The sequence below is a fragment of the Physeter macrocephalus genome, chromosome 11 (genome assembly GCF_002837175.3).
Source record: "Physeter macrocephalus isolate SW-GA chromosome 11, ASM283717v5, whole genome shotgun sequence".
Classification (NCBI taxonomy): Eukaryota; Metazoa; Chordata; class Mammalia; order Artiodactyla; family Physeteridae; genus Physeter; species Physeter macrocephalus.
In genome coordinates, this window is record NC_041224.1 from 59,539,771 (window position 1) to 59,562,067 (window position 22,297).

At 48.2% G+C, this 22,297-nt stretch overlaps 1 protein-coding gene across 8 annotated transcripts in view; it reads left to right on the forward strand.

Annotated features, from left to right (window-relative positions):
- The first annotated feature begins 16,274 nt into the window (after positions 1-16,274).
- SMAD3 (SMAD family member 3) overlaps positions 16,275-22,297 on the forward strand; it is a 118,162-nt gene continuing 112,139 nt past the window's right edge. For 6 of the 8 annotated variants that reach the window (XM_055088049.1, XM_007127835.4, XM_028494946.2 and 3 more), the window contains exon 1: positions 16,275-16,520. In XM_055088049.1, coding sequence (XP_054944024.1) covers positions 16,315-16,520 — 206 coding nt within the window. In that variant the 5' untranslated portion in view covers positions 16,275-16,314. Of the gene's footprint in view, positions 16,521-20,635; positions 20,748-22,297 lie in introns of all 8 variants that reach the window. The other 2 variants (XM_028494947.2, XM_028494948.1) reach the window with 2 other exon arrangements.

Sequence of the window (22,297 nt, forward strand, 5' to 3'; positions counted from 1 at the left end):
GGTGCTTTGTGACCACCTAGAGGGGTGGGATAAGGAGGGTGGGAGGGAGGGAGACGCAAGAGGGAAGAGATATGGGGACATATGTATATGTATAACTGATTCACTTTGTTATAAAGCAGAAACTAACACAGCATTGTAAAGCAATTATACTCCAATAAAGATGTTAAAAGAAAAAAAGAAAAAGATTGTTGTGTGTAGCAGTACCTCTTTCTTTTACTATTGTGTAGTATTTCATTGTGTAGATATACCATAATTTGTCCATTCTACTGTTGATGGACATTTGGGTTACTTCCAGTTTGAGGATACTATGACGACATAACATGGTTGTATTGGATTGGCCAAAAAGTTCGTTCAGGTTTTTCTGTAAGATGTTATGGAAAAACCCAAAGGAACTTTTTGGCCAACCCAGTACATGACTTTTGATGGACCCAGTCATTCATTTCTGCTTGATATATGAACAGGGATTGAATTTCTGGGGGATGTTTACCTTCATTCAGTAGTAAATATTGTCAAGCAGTTTTCCAAAGTAGTTTTACCAATTTACATTCCCACCAGCAATGTATGGGAGCTTGGGTTGATCCACATCCTTGGTAGTACTTGGTGTCGTCAGTCTTTAAAATTGTAGCCATCCTAATGTGTGTGTAGTGGTATGGCATGCCGTTTTAATTTGCATTTTCCTAATAATTGATGTTGAATATCTTTTTATATGCCTTGTGGCCTTTGGATAGCCTCTTTTCCAAAGTGCCTGTGCAAGTTTGATTTTTAATAATTGAATTGTCTTTTTCTTATTGATTTGTAGCAGCTCATTATGAATTTTGGATGTGGTCCTTAGGTATGTGTGTTGCAAATATCTTTTCCTCTGTGTTGCTTTTGAATTGCTTTTTAAATTGTGTTAATTTTTTGTTTCTTGTCATCGTCTCTTTTCATGCACTTCTTAATTTTACTGCAGTCCAATTTATCAATTTGTTTATGGCTAATGCTTTTTGTGCCCTAAGAAGTCTTTGCCTGCCCCCAGGTCATGAAGATATTCTCCTAGGTTTTCCTCTAGAAGCTTTATTATTTCCCATGCACATCTTTATATTCTAACTCCATGTATATATGTATCATAAGCAAATATGGTATTGTTTTGTATATTTTTAGTTTTTTTTTCATTTTATACAAATAATATATAATAACATATTATAACACAGTAATATATATAATAACATTCTGCAACTTGCTTTTTGTACAAGCTGATACATTTATGAGATTAATCTTTGTTGACATGTGTAGCTTTCACTCATTCCCTTTCGCAGGAGCAAAGTTAATTACACTGTATACATATAATGCCATCTGTTTAAAACCCTTTCTCCTGCTGATGAACGTTTGCTCGCCTCCAATGCTCAGCAGCACAAACAATGCTCCCGTGAATCCGCAGGCAGGTGCCTCTCTGTCTAAGAGAGTCTGTGGGGTGCATACCTCACAGATGAGACTGTGGTTTTAGAGCTGTAGAAACTCAGCACTCTGAGGAGAGGCCTCAGGGCTGCTGAGGAGCAGGACTGGGGAGAGAGATGGGTGGGTGGATGGCGGTGGCATGTGCTGGGTAGTCCTGGCTCTGGGCCCCCACCCGTTTCAGCTAGAACAGATTTGCTTTCATGCATTAGGACCCGGGGTTCTGTTTAACGCTTGGTTTGAAAAATGGATTCTGCTTTAAAAAACAAAAATAGCATGAAAACACGTAACTGAGTGAAGGCATTGTTCACAAAGTGTTACAAGTACCATTGGACGGTGTCAACTGCGAGGAGGTGATTAGTTCCCCGTTCAGCCCAAGCCAGTCTTCTCCTCTGCTACTTGGCTCTGCACTGTTCATTGACTCTTCAACGCGCAGGCCTCCCTTTTCTTCTCTCCAGCTAGACTCTATTTCTGTATCCTCAGTGTCCAATTCAGTAAACATTTGTTGACGGATTAACTGATGGATAAACTTTTGAGTAACCTGGCACCATTGTCATCTCATATCTGTACGTTTTGCAGTTCATAAACAAACCGCTTTTACTTTTTTATTTAAAAAAATTTTTATTTTATATTGGAGTATAGTTGATTTACAATGTTGTGTTAGTTTCAGGTGTACAGCAAAGTGATTCGGTTATACATATACATATATCCATTCTTTTTCAGATTCTTTTCTCGTATAGGACAAACCACTTTTATATCTATCTTTCCCTTCAGATCAGCCTAGTCAGAGCTTTGAGGCTTACACAGTGGAGGAATGACTATTCCCACTTCACAGAGGTGAATATTGAGGCTCAGGGAGGTGAAGAGGCTTGAGGTCACATGATTGGTAGGTGGCAGATTCAGGACTTGGACCCAGGCCTTTGAATCCTGGCACCGGGCCCATTCCACTGGTGTGTGTGGCCTGAAAACACGGCCTTAATCCGACATCAATTAATAAGTAACCTGTGTGTTACCCTCTGCGGTTTACAAGCGCTCTGTGGGGTGGATGCAACCTATCTCTTTTCAAAGAGGGGGAAACTAGTGCTCAGAGGGTGGAGGTGTCTCACCCAAGGCCACACACTGTGAAGTGACAGAGCTGCATTCAATGTCCAGCTCCATTTCCCCAGCCCACTCTACTCCTTCCCTCACCTTTACTCCCTGATGCAGGGCCTGGGGGCATCTGGGGACAGGCTGGCTTCTCAGCAGCCCTCCAAGTCCAGCCTCCTGCAGCCTAAGGCCTCACCCTCCCTGGCAGGCCCAGGAAACAGGGTTGGCTCTGAGCTGCTGAGCATCCCCTCCCATGAGGCCTGGGGTTGTTTTTCTTATCTAAATAAACTCTGCACAAACATGGTCACATTACTCATGAGTAAGTTATTCGCGATAGCATATCCCAGAGACGGGGAAATTAGTTCACACTGGAACCATGTCTTAACCTGATGAAATGAATGGGGAAGAGGAGTTTTAGACCCAGGTCAGTGAAATCTAAAACCTACTCTTCAGAGCACTCACTCTACCCTCCACCTCAAGTCTGGGGAACACTATTGCCCCTGGTCCTACTCCCAGTGGGCCCCATGGAGGATAGACAGAACCCATCTGTGCCCGGGGCAGAGGGCAAGTGAGCTCCAAGGGCCCAGGACCCTGTCTCCCATGGCCTCCACCTCTTCCCACCAGCTTCTTAAAAGGGAAGAGGAAGACACACCCAACGGGGGAGGGAAGCTCTGCTTTATCCTCAGGCCTTTTGTAAAATGGGTGCTGGAATCAACACCTGGTTTAACTAAATTCCTTCAGCTTCTGGAGTTGGCTCTTTCACAGGAAAGCCCTGGGATCAGGGGAGGGAGGGGCTTAGGAGCTGTTATGTAAATGAGGATACAGTGCCTGGCAGAGCATCTTTGTTGTTATGACTGTCCCAGGTACTAAGGTGTGGGAAAGAGAGAAGATGCTAAAAGTGGTGTGTCTTGGCCTACCACCACGGAGCTTTTCAAAGGTGTTCACATCTACACTCTCGGGTGTGTTTATGACCTCATCTTACAGGTGAGGGCCTGACTCGCAGAGAAGCTCTGTGATGCACTCGAGGTAGCAATGGGGAATGGATCATAAACCACGGACAATGGGGTTTGCATTTGCAAAGGACTCTTGGACATAAGATCTTAACAGAATTCCTGGCAGAGCTGGAAAAGGAACCTTAGTCCCTGACTCCTATTTCAGCAGATCCTGGTTTCAGCAGAATGTTTCTCGGATGCCGCCTCTAGTCCCGGACGTGATTATGTTGGTCCCAAGTAACACGGGAACTACATTTGGCTTCTGTCCAGGACTCTGGAACTGTGGTGCCCAGGCTGTGTGGTCACAGGGAACCCTTGCTTCTCTTCACCAGCTTTAGGACAATGGGATGGAGCTTGGAGAGGCTGGGTTTATTGCATCGTGCAGGCCTTGTCCTGGGGGCCTCTTCTGATCATCTTGCACAAGGACTGGGCTGGGACAAGACCCTGAGATGCCCTGAGAGATTCAGCCTCCTCATAAGAAATTCAAACAAATACCTGATAATGTGTCTAAACCTGATAATGTGCCTCCCATCCGTATGTGCTGGACTCAAATAGCTTCTTTCTAGAGATCCTGATTGCAAAAATCCTATATGAATGCAAGGAAGTTGAACTTTTCTCCTTGGCTGGGAGAGGGGCAGGAGAGGGAGGGGGCCTTGAGGTCGGCCTAAGCGCCTTCTTGCTGCACCTCTTGTGTCCCCCGGTCTACCAAGGGGGCCTTGCACATAGTGGGTGCTCAGCCCCCATCTTCTAAATTGGGTGAGGTGTGCCCCCTTCCCAGAAGAGGATTGTGTCTAAGCAGTACTGTGTGAGGTGTGGGCAGGGAGTCCGTGCCAGCCCAGCATGGGTGTGTGTGCACGTGCACACACGGAGGGGGTGTCGGGGGAGAATATGTGTGGCCTCAGCAACCTTCCTTAGTTCCAGCTTAAAGGCACAGCAAAATAAAAACGTGTTATTCCCTCTCCTAATTAACTTCCAAGTTTGGGATTTCCACACCTGCCCAGGTGTGGACCGACCCCTGATGCTGACTCTCTCTTGTGGACAAGTCTCCCACAGAAGGATCAACTCCTAGCCCTGAATTGAATGGATAGAATGCTGGGCCTGGAAGCCACAACTTCACAGAAGATGCAATTCCACAAGGGGATTTTAGAGTTTCCTGACGCAACCCCAGGTAGATGCATCATATGGGTAACACTTTCCTACTTAAAACTGCCCTGGATCTGCTTAAAAAATAAAATCGGAGGCAAAAATACACTTAATGAAGGTGTAACACACCACAAAACCATGGCCAGTGGGGTTTGAGTTTGAGGGGAAGTGTATAATTGTGTGTGTTTTAGACATTAAGTTAAGGTAACGTGGCCTCACTTGGAAAAATCTGAGGGGAGGAAGGAGAGAACTGTGAAAATACGAGTCCATGCTGGCTGGGAGTTCAACTCCACCCTCGCCAGCTAAGCTTAAGTGTTGTTAGTGCCTACGTACGTTCATTTTTTTTCATTCATTCAATCAAATATTTATTGCGAGGCTGCTTTGTGCCATGTGCTGTCCTGGACACTTGGTGACACATCCGTTAATTAGACAGATGAGTGCTGCTCTGTGTATTGAAGTCAGTGGGAACAGCACTCGTATTTTCTGGCTCCCGAATTAAGCTACATGCTACCCAAGGGCAGGAGGCCAGGCTCTCCCTGGGCATTTCTTCTACCTATCGCCCTGAACAAGGGTGCCTACAATGGAAGCTCAGGCACCGGGCCCAGCAGGCTCACAAATGCACACCCTTTCATTCTACCACCCCCTCTCCTAGAATTCTCTCCTGGGCCTCCTGGGTGGCCATGGCAGGATGGGGCCCTGAGAATTTAGCTGTCGATTGAAGCTGACAAGAACTCGAGGTGTTTTCCTCCCACAGTTATTTGCATCTAGTTAGGGGATTCCCAGAGATCAGAGGATGTGTCTCTATCAATGAATTCGAAGGTTGGAGCTAGAAGAGGCACAAAGGCAGGCAGGCTCCAGCTAGAGGAATGACAGCTCCGTGGCAGAGTTGAAAGAAGAATTCCAAGGCAGGAAGGAACTCAAAAGTCATTCGTAACGTCTGCCATGGGTCAGGCAAAGGAGGGTATTTGAGTCTTGTATTTATAATACCCAAGGCCAATCCAATCCCTTCATTTTACAGATGAGGAAACTGAGACTGGGGGTGTAAATAATGTGCAAGTTAGAGCAGGTCCATTGATAGAACCAGACCCTTCACCCTCCCCAAGCCCTCCCCACTGGCAGTCTAGTCAATCAATTCTCCTGCCACTTAACCGGGTTTCAAGCACTTCAGAGAAAATTCCTCCCCAAGTCACAGCCATTCTCTTCATCTGTGGGTGAGGTCAGTCCAGATCAAGGGCTGTGTATCATCATGCACCCTGCTCCTATGTTTCTTTTGGTCCCCGTCATTTCCTCGTAATTGTTTGAGGGCAGTAAAATATAGTGCAACAGAAGCTGAGTCCATACCAGAAATAGCAAGATTGTGGTCCAGTTTGCCTGGATTTGAGCAGTTGGCACCTCAAACCGATCTTCATGTAAATCCTTCCATGCATACCCTACAGATTGGCTTTCTGACATCCCCTAACCCAGTGGCCAAATAAGCACGGGGCTGAGAGCCTGCAGTGTAAGTCAGGATGCCCTGTTTTAGTTATGAGGCAGTGGGAACATCACCTAATCTTTATGGGCCTCGGCTTCCTAATTATTAATTCAGTTCATCACCAGACATTTATTAAGTACCTTCAGTGGGCTCAGGCACGGGTGTTGCGGACAGAAAAATATGACAAGGTCTTGGACTTTCAAGGGCTTAAAATCTACTGTAATGAATCAGTTAATTAAACAGAACAATGCCCTAATGGGTCCTACATATCAGCATAGAGGTCTGAACAGGATAGTCAGAGAAGGGAAGACTTCACGAAGTGGCTGATGCTTGAACCTAGTCTTGGATGGGAGGAGTGTTCATCTAGTTGAAGGGGTGGGATGTGGAGATTGAAGGGATGGAGAGGACACCGAAGGCCAGAAGGAGAGGTACGAGCAAAGACACAGGGGTATGAAAAGAACCAGGGATATCTGTGATGTGCCTGGAGAGAGGATGTGATATGGGCACAGCAAGAGAGATGAGGCCAGAGGTAGGCTGGGTCCCATCACTCAGAGCCTTCACTCTGTATGAAGGACTATGGACTCTATTCTCTAGGCCTGTGCTGTCCAACAGCGTAGCTACTGGCCACATGTGGCTGTTGAGCACTTGAAATGTGGCCAGTCCAAATTGAGATGTAAGCATAAAGCACACGACAGATTTCAAAGACTTTGCACACACAAAAAAGTAGAGATAGTTTTTATATTGATTACACGTTAAAATGATAATATACTGGATATGTTGGGTTAAATCAAATATATTAACTTCACCTGTTCCTTTTTCCTTTTTTTAACATAACCTCAAGAACATTTAAGATTACATAGGTCACTCTCATATATTTCTATTGGACAGCACTGCTGTAGACAATTGAAAGCATTTTTTACAAATCATTGAAAGTATTTTTTACAAAGCAGGGAGAAGTAGATGCGATTTGTGCTTTTAGAATGCTCACTCTGGCTGCAAGTAGAGAAGGAAGACAATTAGAAAATTATTGTAATAACTGGTGGTGAGCAGTGAGAGGGGCCTGAATTAAGGTGAAGGCTGGGAGATGGGAGGCAGATTCTATAGGGTTTGGTGGCAGATTGGATGTAGGGGAGAAAGAAGGGAGGAGTTTCCAGGTTACTAGCTGGGTGACTGGAGACAATGGTGATGCCCCTGAGGATGGAGGACTGAGAAGGAGGTTCATGGAGGAAGCTGATGTGCTCAGTTCTGAACGTGAACTTGAGATGACTGTGGGCCTCTAATTCCAGGGGACAGTTTGAGACCAGAGCTCAGGAGAGGGGTTTGGGCCAGATACTCAGATTTGGGAGTCAGTTTATAAAGGTTAGGTGAGACTCAGGGTGAATAAGATCGCCCGGGGAGAGGATGTAAAAGGAAAGAAGCAAGTACCTGGCTCTGGGGAACACCAACACCTGTGGGAGGGCAGGGGAAGAAGACGGAAAAAGGCATCCTTATACTGCCTGCCAACAACACCACCCTGTGATTCCTCACCTATGACTCCTCTGCTCCATGCTGAGAGGTCTTTCAGCAGAGACCCTTTTTCATGTGTTGATTTCAGAAGGAAACAAACAAAGTCATAGCTAAAGCTGAATGGAGCTATTGTTGACTAAGTGAGACGTTAAGAAAAATTCTGCCTCAGGTGCATTCTCACTGTATAAAGCTGGTGTGGTGACGATAAGCTGGTACAATGGCTTTTCAGGGACCATTTAGTAACAGCATCAGAAGTAGCCATTCTCCTTCCAGGGACTTATTCTAAGAAAATAATCAGAGATGTACACAGATGCATATGTACAAAAATGTTTGAAGCAGCACTTCTTACAATGCCAAATAAAATGGAGAGCCACCTAAAGGTCCAATTGTGGGAAACTGGCTTCACAAATTATGATAGATCCATGTGGCAGAATGCTCCACATTCAAAATAATGGAGTAAAGGTATATTTCTTGACATAGAAAGATGTTCATGATATGTTTCATGAAAAAATCAGGGGACTGCAGTGTGATTATCTCTAGTGAGTGGTTGTTTGTCTTCATCATGGTTAAGAGCAGGGACTGTCCATCAGGCTGCCTGGCTTGTCTGAGCAAGGTTACTCACTGATGTCACCTCGCCATGCCTCAGTGTCCTCTTTTGGAAAGGGGACGATAATAACACCAACCCTGGGCAGTGGTAGAAACTAAATGAGTTAATCTCATCCATGTAAAGCACTGAGAACAGGGCCTAGCACTTGTGAGACGTTCAATATGTGTTAGCCTTTATTATTATTATTATTATTTTAAATTAAATTAAATTAAATTTATTTTTGGCTGTGTTGAGTCTTCGTTGCGGTGCACAGGCCTCTTATCGCGGTGGCTTCTCTTGTTGTGGAGCACGGGCTCTAGGCATGCGGGCTTCAGTAGTTGTGGCACGCGGGCACAGTAGTTGTGGCTCGTGGGCTCAGCAGTTGTGGCTCATGGGCTCTGGAGCGCAGGCCCAGTAGTTGTGGTGCATGGGCTTAGTTGCTCCGCGGAATGTGGGATCTTCCCGGACCAGGGATCAAACCTGTGTCCCCTGCATTGGCAGGTGGATTCTTAACCACTGCGCCACCAGGGAAGCCCTTTATTATTATTTTTAAAAACATCTTTATTGAGCTATAATTCACATACCATACAATTCACCCGCTTAAAAATGTACAAGTCAATGGGGTTTAGTACAGTCAAAGAGCTGTGCAACCATCACCCCAGTCAACTTTAGAACATTTTCATTCCCCCAGAAAGAAACTCTGTACCCACCAGCAGTCACTCCCACCCCACCCTTCCACCAGACACCCCAGCAACCAGTAATCTACTTTCTGCCTCTATAGATTGGCCTATTCTGGGCATTTCATAGAGATAGAATCCTGTAACGTGGTTCTTTTAAACAACAACAGCAATCCAACTCATCTCTCTTTAAGCTGGTGTTCCTCCCTTTGGTCAGATTGAATTGCTTGGGAGAGGGACAGTTTTCCCCATTCCTCTGACTTTCATTTCATTCCTTCAAAGTCTGAGTCAACCCCAGGAGGTTTGTTTCCAGATGCTGGGTTGTGTCTAAGGGACAGAGTACTCTAGACCTGTGTGTTGTTTCGAGCGGTGAGGACTTTTCTTCTCTTTTCACACGCCCGCCCGGTGTTTGACTACACAGAGGCCCTAACAGCCCTCCCACCCCATACCCCGCCCGCCGCCCGGAGCATCAGAAGCCCTCTCAGACCTGACCAGAGAGTCCAAGCCACCCCTGCCTCATTCCCCTCCACCCTCCAGAATCCACATTCCTTACCCCGGAGAGACCTAACTCTACTTTCGTCCTACACATTGCTGTCTTTCTTCAAAATCTTTGTTTAAACTGAGGTACAACTTTGATACAGTATATTCCATTCACTTCTAGTGTAAAAATAGCTTGCAATATATTAAAAGTAATACAATCTCACTGCCTTTCTAGAACTATATTTTTATTTCAACACACCACTCCTTGGTGTTTGTCCATATGCACATGTGCTTTTAAAAATAAATGCAATTATAATGAACCAACAATTTGCCAACAACTATTTTTTTTTAGGGCCACATTGTAAATTGAACACCGGGCCGAGGGAGATCCTGCGTCTGAGCCAAGGCCACATTTGTGACTCTTATTATCCCAGAAAATAGGAAAGAGCAAATAAAGTGACCTCTACAAACGTACATACGTACAAGGTGCAAAGATGAAGACACAAAAACAAATGAACCAAGGGAGAAAATTCACACAACGTTTATCCATTTCTCTTAAACCTATGGGGCTGGACTCTGAAATAACATGATCTGAACAAGACAGATCTCAGAGGCATGGGCAGACAGAGACATCTAACACACACGCGCACACACACACACACACACACACACACACACACACACACACACACACCCCTGAATCTCAACAACACCTGTGTACACAGAGTGACCAACACACCCGGACATACACAGATGGTATAATCAAGCATACACGCACTCACACACACAACTCTACACCTACCAGGATCCTCTCCTGGCCCCTGACTCCCAGGCCTGCAATTTCTGAACGCTGGGAAGGAGCTACTGCAGGAGAACTCAAAATAGCTCTGTGAACCCTGCCCTGGGCTCCAACCGCCTGCCCACAGGCCCATCCTGTCCTCCCCCGCAGCCCTGGCCCTGTGCCTTGGTCTGCACACAGCGGTGGTTGGCTATGCCTACCCCCAAGTCCAATCCCCTGCCCCAAATCTCCTCGAGTCAGAACTGGTCTCTCGCCTTACCTTCCTTGGACAGTATCTGCACCCGGCTCCTTCTGTCCCAGCCCCCTTCTCCCAGGGACGGTCTGTAATCAACCCCAGGAACCTGATGGGCTGGCAGCCAGGGGTCAGCCTTCCAGTTTGGACAACAGCAACTTAAATTCCTGAGTCTCTGGTCCCTCCTCTGCGAAGCAGCAACAATAGCAACCATCTTTTGGGGACTGAGAACTTCAAACAAGACCCTATCCTTGAAGTCCTGGCCCAGAGCCTGGCATAGAGCAGACCTGCAAAGGGTATTGGAACCCCAGCCCTCAGTTCCCTAAGCTGTCAGGTGGGGGCAGTGTCTGAGCCTGCATGGTCCTAGGGGTGGCCCTGAGGCAGGCGTTTTAAATAATTTTGACTGTGTTCTCCAAATATGAGATATCACCATCACTGGGTTGAAAGGTGCTAGAAACCAAAGGCTCTGTCTTTTGAGCAAACTAGAGAATAGTTAGTATATTGACTACCAGGTGCTGAGCACGTTGTACTACTGCAGCTTTGCAGCAGAGGGTGAGGTTAACATACTCCTCAGTACCACGCAGTACTTCATCATTACAGGTTCACAGATCCATTTATTTATTTTCCCCCTTTAGCCTCCTCTCCAATTCCCATATGCCCACCCTCAAACACTTATTTTGTTGTGTTCAGTGTATATTTTTTCTCTTTATTTTTATTGTGATAAAATATAGATAACATAAAATTTATCTTTTTAACCATTTTCAAGTGTACAGTTCTGTGGCATTAAGTACATTCACATGGTTGTACATTCATCACCACCATCCATCTCCAGAATTTTTTCATCTTCCCCATCTCAAACTCCGTACCCATTAAACACTAACTTCCCCTCCTTCCCTCCCCCCAACTCCCTGGCAAGCACCATTCTACTTTTTGTCTCAATGAATTTGACAGTTCTAGGTACCTCACGTAAATGGAATCATACGGTATTTGTCCTTTTGTGACTAGCTTCTTTCACTTAGCACAAGGTCTTCAAGTTTCATCCATGTTGTAGCATATGACAAGATGTCCTTCCTTGTTAAGGCTGAATAATATTCTACAGTACATATATACCGTATTTTGCTTATGCATTCATCCATCAGTAGACACTAGAGTTACTTCCATCTCTTGGCTATCAAGAATAACGCTGCTGTGAACATAGCTGTATAAATACCTGAGTCCCTGCTTTCACTTCTTTAGGGTATATGCCCAGAAATGGAATTATTAGATCAAGTGTTAATTCCATGTTTAATTTTCTGAGGAACCACCATACCATTTTCACAGGACTGCACCGTTTTACATTCCCACCAGCAATGCCCAAGGGTCCCAATTTCTCTACATCTTCACCAACACTTGCTATTTTCTCTTTTTTTGATAATAGCCATCCTAATGGGTGTGAGGTGATTCAATATTTATCTTGTTTGTATGACTTCTTTCAAAATGTATACAGTTGTTTTGTGTCTATGTAATTTTTTACATAAGTAGCATTGTGTTATTTGTTTCATTCTGTGTGTTACTGTCTTCACCTAGAGCTGTTTTTAAGGTCCAACCATTTTTTCTCATGTACGCAGAGCACATTGCTTCTAACTTGTGCATAGTACTCTACACTGAGCACCAGCCATGTGTATTGAAAATGTTCTATGTGCTTTTAGAAAGCTCTCTACATGGTTACTTGAGTCCTTACAGCAATCCTAAGAGGTAGATGTTGTTATTACTCCCATTATATGGATGAGGAAACTGACGCACAGAGTTAAGGGACTTGCTTGAAGTCATACAGCTGGAAACAGGAGACTAGACATTTTAACTCAAGTCCGTCTGGTGCCACGGGAGAGCTCACGTGTGTAAAGTGCTAGAAAGAGCTAAAAAATGGGGGCTGACTGCAGACAGAGGCTCTCTCTCAGGTGAGGGCACTTTGATGAAAGTTCTAGTCCTGACTAGATCCTGACTTATCTGCAGGTTGTGAATGCCCTCCCTTCACCAGATGTCACTTTATGTTTGTGTAAAATGAAGACAGAACAATTTTCTTGCTCTTTCTAGATTCACCACTTATTATTTATTTATTTTAATAGATCTTTATTGGAGTATAATTACTTCACTCACTTATTGATTCAACACCCTTTAGCTACTGGAAAAATCATCAGAATTGAAGGCAGGTGTTTGTTTCCAGTGTTCCACCTGGGAGCCACTCCAAATACATGAAAACCTTTTGGCAAATCCGCTTGTGAGGCTCCTCCCACATAGGACTAACTATTTCCAGGAAAACGGAGGCTCTGCCTCTGGCCCTATCCCACCTCTCTTGAACTTTGCACTTACCATGATGAAAAATTAACCGGGCTAATGTTTCCCTTCCAAGGACAACCTCTGCAGAAGCCAGCCTGGCTGGGCCCCAGGAGACCAGGCACCAGAACAGAGTTCCTATCCATCTGGAGCCACCCACCCACTCACTGCCCAAAGTCAAGGGAGCATGTGGGGTCCTCCTGGCACCCGGAGGAATCTAATCCTTAGCTCTCCTCACTGCTTTGTGAAACTGGGCTGATTTTCCCAACTCTTCTTGTGGAGAAACGGAGGCCAGAGAAGAAAGAACCAGCCCAGAAACGGTACTTGCTGGCTTCATAACATGGGTCCAGCGTTGTTTTCTGCACGTACAGCTGTCCCTGTCCCATGGATAATGGCATATGAAGGAAGCGCAGGAAAGCATGTTTCAGCCACACTAGCTGCTGACAAGTTACTGCCTCCCCTCAGGAAAATGAGAGGGCTGAACCGGGGGCCCTTTCCCTGTCACAATTCAGAGGCTTAGGGACACGCTAGGTCCTTCCACTACATGCAATCCTCAGATCTCTCTGGGGCGCCTCACCTCGATGGCACACATTGCACTTCACCGTACACGGCTACTGCCTGTGTAAAATGAGGGCCTTGCACTGAAGGGGAACAATTTTAATGCTCTTTCTACATTCGTAGTTGTGTGCTTCATTCTTACAGCCGAGAGAATAGACGCTCAGTGGGGTGAAGGGATGAAGAGAGCCAGGATGGAAAGCCCGGTCAGTCATTGATGAAGCTTGAGGTCCTTTAGCTCGATCTGACTGCCTCTCAACAGTGGGACGTGCCTCATTCGATGTTCAGGTTAAAATGAATGTTTTACTGGGATGACGGCAAGGGCCCCTTTCATGCGGACACACACCTCCTACCCCTTGGTGCTTCTCTAGGCCGTGCACTCCTGAGGTTAGGGACCTTCATCTTTCTTTTCAGCATCTCAGAAATGAGTAGGACGGCAACACGGAGGTACTCCGTAGATGTGCACGTCTAACCGAAACCTGCTCCCCGCCGCTGCACGGCTCTCCACGGCACTAATGGTGGCCCCAAGGTGTGGTTCTATTCCTTTACAGCATTCGACTGTTTGCAAAGCTTTCCGCGTTGTATTCCCACAACCACTCTAGGAGACTGAGAGGAAAGCTATCTCTAGCTCCATTTTACAGGTGAGCAAACATTTCTTTTAGTATCACAATAGTGCACCTGTGTAAAGAACTTTTGTTTTGCAAAGAGCTCCATCTGTGGTGTCACCTTCGCCCTCCACGACTCTATAAGGCAGCTAGCTGGGTGCAGTGGCAAGAATGTGGCCTGAGGCCTCACAAAGCATGGGGATCAGATCCCAGCTCTGCTGCTAGGGCTCTCGAGTACTTATTATAATCTCTGTGCCTCAGGTGCTTTATCTGTAAATAGGAGACATAGGGACATCTACCCCAAGAGCCATTGTGAAGGTGAAATCAGAGGGCAGCACTCAGGCTACCTGGAATGAAGAAAGCCATCAATAAATGTTGATTGCCTTCCTCCCTTCTCTTTTTTAATGAGGGCTGGCAGGAAGGGAGTGAAACCAGATTACAGTGGCTGCTGGTTAGCCCGAGGACCAGCCAGGAACGGGAACCAGGTCATTAAGCCCCAGTTGGGGTTCAGGGATTCTCCTTTAAGGTCCAAGCAGGCGGGGAGTTAGGAGGGGAGGGCGAGAAGCCCAGCGCTCAGCCCCAGCAGCTGACGGGCTTGTGGGAGGCCAGTCTCTTCTACCAGGCAGGGACCCCTGCAGCTTCTGGGCTGACTTTGTGGATTAGGCCACACCTCACAGGGCTTTGTAACTCCCCACCCGCTAGAGGGTTTGCAGATAACTTCTTTCTCACCACGGGAGTTTCCTGCTGTTAAAAACAAACAAAGCCTAGAGGCCTGGTAGGGGGAGGGGCAGCAGGAGAAAGGCCCTGGAGGCCTGGGGTAACTCCTGAAAGCAGCTGAGTGAGGGGTCTGTGGGCGGATGCCCCTGAAGTGTGCTGGTAGGGAGAAAAACCCCAGAGCTCCCCCAATATCCCGGTGTTCCTTTGCTTCCCACCAAAACTAATTTGGAATACATAAGGTTCCCCAATACTTTTGCCCCACTTTTTGCGATTTTACAGCTCTGAAAACAAAGCTCTCTCTCCTATTTATTGGGTGTCGAATTTCGGATCTTTCTTTATCATAAGATTCCAACACCCTGTAATGAAACCGTTCCTCCCGAGATAAGTTCTAAAGCGCCCCCATTCATTTCTTCCTGAACTCAACAGATGCCTTTGAGGCCCATTTTCTGCCGGGCACTTGGTTCCCAAGGCCCAGGGGACCCCTGGCTCCAGCTATTATCCAGGGAGTCACTGGGGTACCCAAATCTCCACTTCTGAGAGCCTCTCCCTAATCCCTCTTTCGCATGGTCTCGGGGCTCTAAGCCGGTATGATCTCACCGGTGCGAGAATAAAAACAGCCCTAGAGTCACCGGCGCCGCCAAGGCCCCTGACCGGGATCGGCGCTGCCGCGTCTCGGTGCGCGCCCCAACTTCCTGGGCCTAAGCCTTTCGCTCGCCCTCTCTCGGACCGGGGTCCTCCCGGGGGTGCACCGCCAGCCTGCGGCCGGACGGCGCTCGTTGTGCAAGTCTAACCCTCTCGGGCCCGCCACTCCAACTGAGCTTCCTGAGTGTGCGTTCCGAGAGCAGACGCCACGGCCCGAGCCCGGCCCTCCAGCCTGGGGCCCCTCTCGCCGCTCCTTTCCCACGACTTCCTCCTGGCGCCCGCCGGACTTCAGGTCGGGGCCGCGCGGGGTCCTGCGCGCTCCAGCCCGGGCCGCCGCAGTCCCCGGACGCCCACGTGGGCGTGCTCCGCTCCGGGCGGGGGAAGGCCGGGCGCCCTCCCGGAGGCGGGGGGCGGGCAGGGCGCCCGCGGGAGGAGGCGGCAGGGCGCGGGGGAGAAGGCGGGGAGCCCCGGCGGCAAGGGGGCGGTGACAGCGCTTGGAAAGGAGGCTGCACGCGGATTTGCATGAAACACAGACTGGCAGCGGGCGGGAGCGGGAGCGTGGCGCAAACCCGGGGCCGGCCCAGCGAGCGAGCGAGCGAGCCGGGAAGGAGGAGAGCAGCGGGGAGGCGAGGCTACCGAGGCGGAGGGATCTGCGCATCAAAGCGAGCGAGGCGAGCAAAGTTTGGCTGGGAGTTGGACTTTCCTTCCTGGAGGCGGCACCCAAACAGCCACCCCGTGCGGAAACCCAAACTTTCTTCTGCCACTCCGAGCCCCGCGGCCGCCGTCTCCGCTCCGCGTCCGGGGCCTTCCCGATCCCGCGCCTCTGCTGCCTGCCCGCCCGCCGCCCCTCCGCCCCTCTCCCCGCCGTGGGAGCCGCCCGGGGCGCAGGGCCGCGCGCCGAGCCCCGCCGGCTGCAGCGCCGCGGCCCGGCCGGGAGTACCGGCAAGTTCGCCGAGAGTTGAGGCGAAGTTTGGGCGGCCGCTGCCTTCCCCGGCCGAGCACCCCGCTGCGCCCCCGGCGTCCCGCCGCGCCCAGCCCCGCCGGGGGCGCTCCTCGCCGCCCGCGCGCCCTCCCCAGCCATGTCGTCCATCCTGCCCTTCACCCCCCCGATCGTGAAGCGCCTGCTGGGCTGGAAGAAGGGCGAGCAGAACGGTCAGGAGGAGAAGTGGTGCGAGAAGGCGGTCAAGAGTTTGGTCAAGAAGCTCAAGAAGACGGGGCAGCTGGACGAGCTGGAGAAGGCCATCACCACGCAGAACGTCAACACCAAGTGCATCACCATCCCCAGGTGGGGGCCCGAGGGACGCTGGGGCGCGCCCGCCCAGCCCCCTGGCGTGGCGAGGCCGGCCTGGTGGGATAGGAGCGGGAGGGATAGCGTGTGTGTGTGCGCGCGCGCGTAAGGGGGGTGGGAACGCGGGCAGGAAGGGGGTGAGGGGGACCCCAAACAAAACCTTCTCTAGATTTGCAAAGATTCAGAGCCTGGGGCTTCCACGCGGCACTCGCGCTCCTAGACCTCGCATTCGCTTTTCACCTCCGGGAAAGGGGGTGCTGCGGGAATCGGCCGCCCCCACCCAGGGGAGCTGCGGGCTAGAACTTGAGGCCCGCTTTGTTCAGCTCCGCTGGCCGGAGCCCCTCCTCCGCCGCCGCCTCCCGCCCCCGCGGCCCGCGCTCGTGGAGGTGGTGGTGTCTCTCCCTTTCTTTTCTTCATTCCTGTCCCCCCACTTCTTTCCTCCTCGACAGGAATGCAGTCCGTACAGCTGGGGCTGTGGGTGAGGAGCGGGAGTCTCGTGATTGACAGATTCCTTCTTCATTCTCTCTTTGCCTTCGGGATTAGCATTTTTATCGAGTATTTTTAGATTCGGTTGTGCCAGTCTCCCGCCCCCTCCGCACACACGCACTTTTAGTTGCAGTGCAGGGCTCTGACTTTCAGATGAGAGAGTTAAGTGGCAGAGAGTGGGGTCCTCTCCTCCGCCTCCCCCGACTGTTTTTTGCCCACCTTTCAGTCTGAGATTACGGGTGGATGCCCAAAGGACGGGGCTCAGAGCTGAGATAACAAAACGCACCCCAAAGTGGGCCTCGCATCGGCCCTCGCATTCCTACAGAGCCCTCCTTCCCAAAGCGCTTTGCCATCTGTCTGGACCTCCTTTATCCTCCACTTCGCGCCAGCTAGGTCAGGCGGGAGCTCACAGATGGCTGGTAGAAGGGGTCAGTGACTTCACTCCCCACGGCCTTCTCTTAGCTTAGATGTGCCAGGCTGGGAATTGGGGTGTCTTGGGGGGGGCACCTTAGCCTCCTGTCTCTCCTTCTCAGCCCCCTTTAAAAGTCTTATTCTGAACCAAGGGAGAGTTTGTGTGTCTGTGTGAGTAGGGGATGTTCTTGGGGTTCCAGGGTGCAGAGCAATGAGTAGAGGGTCCCCAAGGCCAGAGCCCCACAGAAATTGTCATCCTTGCTACTGGGCCAGGAGTAGACTCCATCCTTGGCCACCTGCTTGGGGCAGCTGTACAAGGGCTGCCATCCGTGTCAGGCAGGCACAAAGCAACATCTGTCCACGGGAACCCAGGCCTCCTCTGGAAATAAATGCCACATATGGTGGGAGTGCTGACTTGAAAAATAATAATTTTTTTCAAAACTGGGTGGATCCAGTCAATAAAGCGGGAGGGAAGGCAGTGTGCTGTCTGGGAAGTGTGTTCTGGGTGAGTGATCGGGAGCCAGAATTGACTGCAGAGGAGGTGGTGTGATGTGATGGTCAGTGAGCCCTAGGTCCTGGTCCCAGCCCTAGTTCTTCATTCTTCTTTATTCCTTTGGGTGAAGGGTGGGGAGTAGGGTGAATGAATGTCATACTTCTCCAGCCTGGGGAAGGCTTTGCAAAACTTGCCTTCTTACCTGCCTGAGTACATCGAGGACAAGTGCTTTATGTTTTGAAACAGGAAAAAAAAAAAGCTATCAATTATAAAACGAGCAGCTGTGTAAAGTGTTTCACAGTTTACAAAGGACTGTCACATGCTTTTATGAGATCAAGAAAAAGAAACTCCTGGAAAATAGATCAGGTAATTAGGCCTAAGATTTATCCCACGTTTAACGTTGAGAAACCTTTGGAGGAGAGAGGTGAAAAAGGCTTGGCATAGTAAACATGCAGTTCTGACCAAATGTGCCCCTTCTGCTGTGGCCCAGGCTGCTCTTCCCTTTGAAGGTTCTGAATTCATTCTTTGCTGACGGCTAGAGCAGTGTTAACTAGGGGGATTGGGCCCCATGGACCTTTGTTGGTAAGGTTGCCAGTGTTCAGTCTTTGGGCTGGTGACAGCCTGGAGGAGAGGCCTGGCAAGGTAGGAGTTTGCCCTCTGGGGAAGCATAGCTATGGCCTGCCTTTTCCTTTTCCAAAGTCCTGCGCAGCCTGAGGCATATGAACACTTTGGGTGTCTCTGAGAGTTCAAGTTAACTTGGCCTTCTCATGACTCTGTTAGGACTGGGCCATCTTCTACCTGCCCGGCAAGGACCTAATGCTAAGGCAAGATTTTTTTTCCATCTTTTTCAGTTAGGGAAACCCAGTTGCTTGGGTGGATCCAGACAAAGTGGATTTCCATCCCTGGATTTTGTGCCCACGCCTCTGGGTCACCTTGTCTCCCTTGGCAACAGCTACTGCTGTTTTTGGTCGTGGGCAGAGAACTAAAGGCCACGTCTTGGGGAGGTAGCTAGCTGGCCTCACACTGGTGATATCGGTGTGTCTCAGCCCCGTAGGCTGTGGGGTTGCTTGTCAAATTGTCTGTTCTGTCCTCACTGCCTTTTATAACTAGGGCTTTGGAAAGTCGACCAAAGGAAATGTTGAACCGAGTTATCCCACAGGGTGTGTGGGGTGGGGCACTGGGTACTTAAAAATACTCTGCGAGGTCTGGACCTTGGGGTGTAAGGAGCCCTTAGTCTAAGGAGATTTTAACAAGCCTGTTTTGGCTAATATGAAATCTTGAGCAGCAACAGCGCCATGTGGCGTTTAGAGCTGGATACTAGAGCCCCCCCAGACCGCACGCTTGCTTCTGGTATCCCGGCTCTAACCCGTCTCAGTGATCAGGAGAGCTGGAGTGGTACAGGCTTACTGGTGTCAAGAATGTCAAAGAGACCGGTGCCAAGGCAGTGGTAAGAGCCTGATTTAGATGCACCAACAGAGGGGCTATCGGGGTACTCTGAGGTCTGGCAGGATGGGCAGAACTTTGGCAAGTTGTATAACAGCATCCTACTTGTCACCTAGTTGAGTACCTGAGTACAGCTGTAGCTATCTTCCTGGCCAGTGTGTAAGAATGGAGTTACAGCATTTGCCACCGAGAGATAGAGAAGGTGTGTGTAGGTTATGTCAGTGATAAGGAGCCAGGTGCACTTAAAAATGACTGTTCTGATGGGCACTGATAACTTGTGTTTCCACCAATGGGACCCATGGCTTGGCCCACTTGTTGAGAGCTGGACCAAACTTAAGGCCTGGTTTGTTTGGAGGGAAATTTGGGCTTTCTTGTGTCAGAGCACCAGGTCCAGAGGAAAGTGGGGGAATTAAGCCAGACCCCAGGTCTGACACACACCCTCTCCTCCCTTTCTGTGCATATGTTCTTTTGGTGTAGCCTCCTCCTGGTATCTACCTGGACTTTGCCAGGCTGCTCTCACCCTGGGGAGAAAGGGAAATGATCCCCATCTCTAACACTCCTTTCTCAGGCTTCTGGGGACAGACCGAGGGTGCAGGAGGGGCGTCTTTAATACCGTCTCCATCTCAGCATCCCTTGTCCTCCCTCTTCTCTCAGCTGCTGCTCCGAGCACCATTCTTATGGGGCCCGTTGGAAGCAAGCTCACTTGCTTGCACCCATCCTCTCCTTTCTCTTGTTAACCTTGATTAGGGGAGCTCCGCACAAGGGCTGGGATGAGGAGGGCTCTGCAGGACACCGGGTAGCTGACTGTGGGGCTGGCTCAGAGGTATGGCCGAACTTAGGAGCCACTCGACATTCCCTTGACATTTGGAAACTTGGAACTTGCTGCTTGCACCCAGGAGTTGAATGTGTGGGCCAGTGCATGTTGCAGACAGCCCGTTGCTCACACTTCCTCAGTGAATGTTACAGGATTGGATTTTGTGGATTCATTGATAGGTGTTGGCCCCTCCCATGTCTGAGTCAGTGTTCCAGGAAGTGGAGGAGGATGCAGAGATAAATTGGAGATGGTCCCTGCCTGTGAGGAGCTTACACTTCAGTAAGGGAAACAGCCATAGGGCTTTGAGTGTCTATTTCTTTCTTACTCCCAGCCATCAGAAGAAATATGAGCTCTAGAATGGAGTGATATTTTTGGGGGGCAGGGGGGATTATGATGTGTTTTTAAAATATTGTAGAGGTCACTGTGTTAGAAAACAAAATAATGACAGCCATCTGTTTTCTCCAGAAGAAGCACAGAATTCAGGTCCTGTATCTTGCCGTTTTAATACCTGGATGGATTTAGCAGTTCACTTAATGTCTCAGAGCCTTCGTGCCGGCACCTGTAAAATCAGGAGGAGGTAAAGCCTGTGGAAGTGTTTTGTAAACCAGAGAGTTTGACAGATGTGTTATGTTTAGACCTCTATGTGTGTCATTCATTCATTGACTAAATTATTCAGTCATTTATTAAATACCTACTATGATGAGCAGGGCAGGGTGCCTATTCTCAAGGGGCTCCCTATCTAGAGTGGGAGACAGACTTGCCCAAAATATAGGCCATGAGCTGCAGTCAAGGGATGTACAAAATGCCCAGGGATGAGGGGGACAGACCATTAATTCTGTGGGAGGAGGTGGGGAGAGGAGGGAGGAGTCCATGTGAGGTGGAAAACCAAGAGGACAGGAGTTATTATCCAAAGCACGTTTCTGGACTGTAGTACGGTCATACGAACTTTTGGGTTCATGGTGATCGTTGCCTACAAGAATGAGGATGTCTTTATCTTCTTTATCTTCCTTCTCTCCCTAAACGGAGCACTGCTATGAATTTGTTACCTCCTAGCTCGCACCGAACTAGTGACTAGTGACTTGTGTTCAGTATTTTATGCCACTGTAAAGTGTCCTCGCTTTGAAGTAAAGAGTAATTAGTATTGCAAACCTGAAATTCAGGTTTCCTTGGTGGAAACAGTGACTTTAGATATATTAGCTCAGAATATAACAGACCATGTCGATAAGAAGTGGACAACTTGGAGGTGATGGTAGATCCTCAGAATTTCAGACTTTCGGTGTGACCTAGCTTTTCATTTCTCTGGTTAACACTTGCTGAAAATAAATCCTATAAACCTGAGTTTCTATATGGACATAAGAGCTTTTAATAATGTATTTTAAGAAGTCTTTGCAAGGATGTAAAGTGTCAAATGACAATTCTAATAATAGAAAAAGTCAATGAATACAGTAGTCATTTCGTTCTGATGAGAAATGAAAGCAGCTGATGGCATTGAGAGAATGTGGCTTGAGCTTATCACATCAGCAATCCAATTAAAATGAGTTTTTGAAAAATAAATATTGGTTCAATAATGTAAATTTGTAATTGCTGTATTATTATAATGGAAATAAAATTAACATGATTTAATGGACTGAGCAACCATTAATTTTCACTTGTTAACTTATTGGGAGGTTTCTAAATGCCATTGGATGCACAATACAGCCGTGTCTCTGCATGAGCTCCTTTATGAATAGGACCAAGTAGCGCTTGCTTCATTTATTTATTTATTTTTATTGAAGTATAGTTGATTTACAATGTTGTGTTAGTTTCAGGTGTACAGCACAGTGATTCAGTTATATATAACATATATATATATATATTCTTTTACAGATTCTTTTCCCTTATAGATGATTACAAAATATTGACTATAGTTTTCTCTGCTATACTGTAGGTCCTTGTTGGTTATCTATTTTATATACAGTACTGTGTATGTTAATCCCAAACTCCTAATTTGTCCCTTCCCCCCAACCCCCTTTCCCCTTTGGTAACCATAAGTTTGTTTTCTATGTCTGTGGGTCTATTTCTATTTTGTATATAAGTTCATTTGTATCTTTTTTTTTTTTTTTTTTATAGATATAAGCGATATCATAT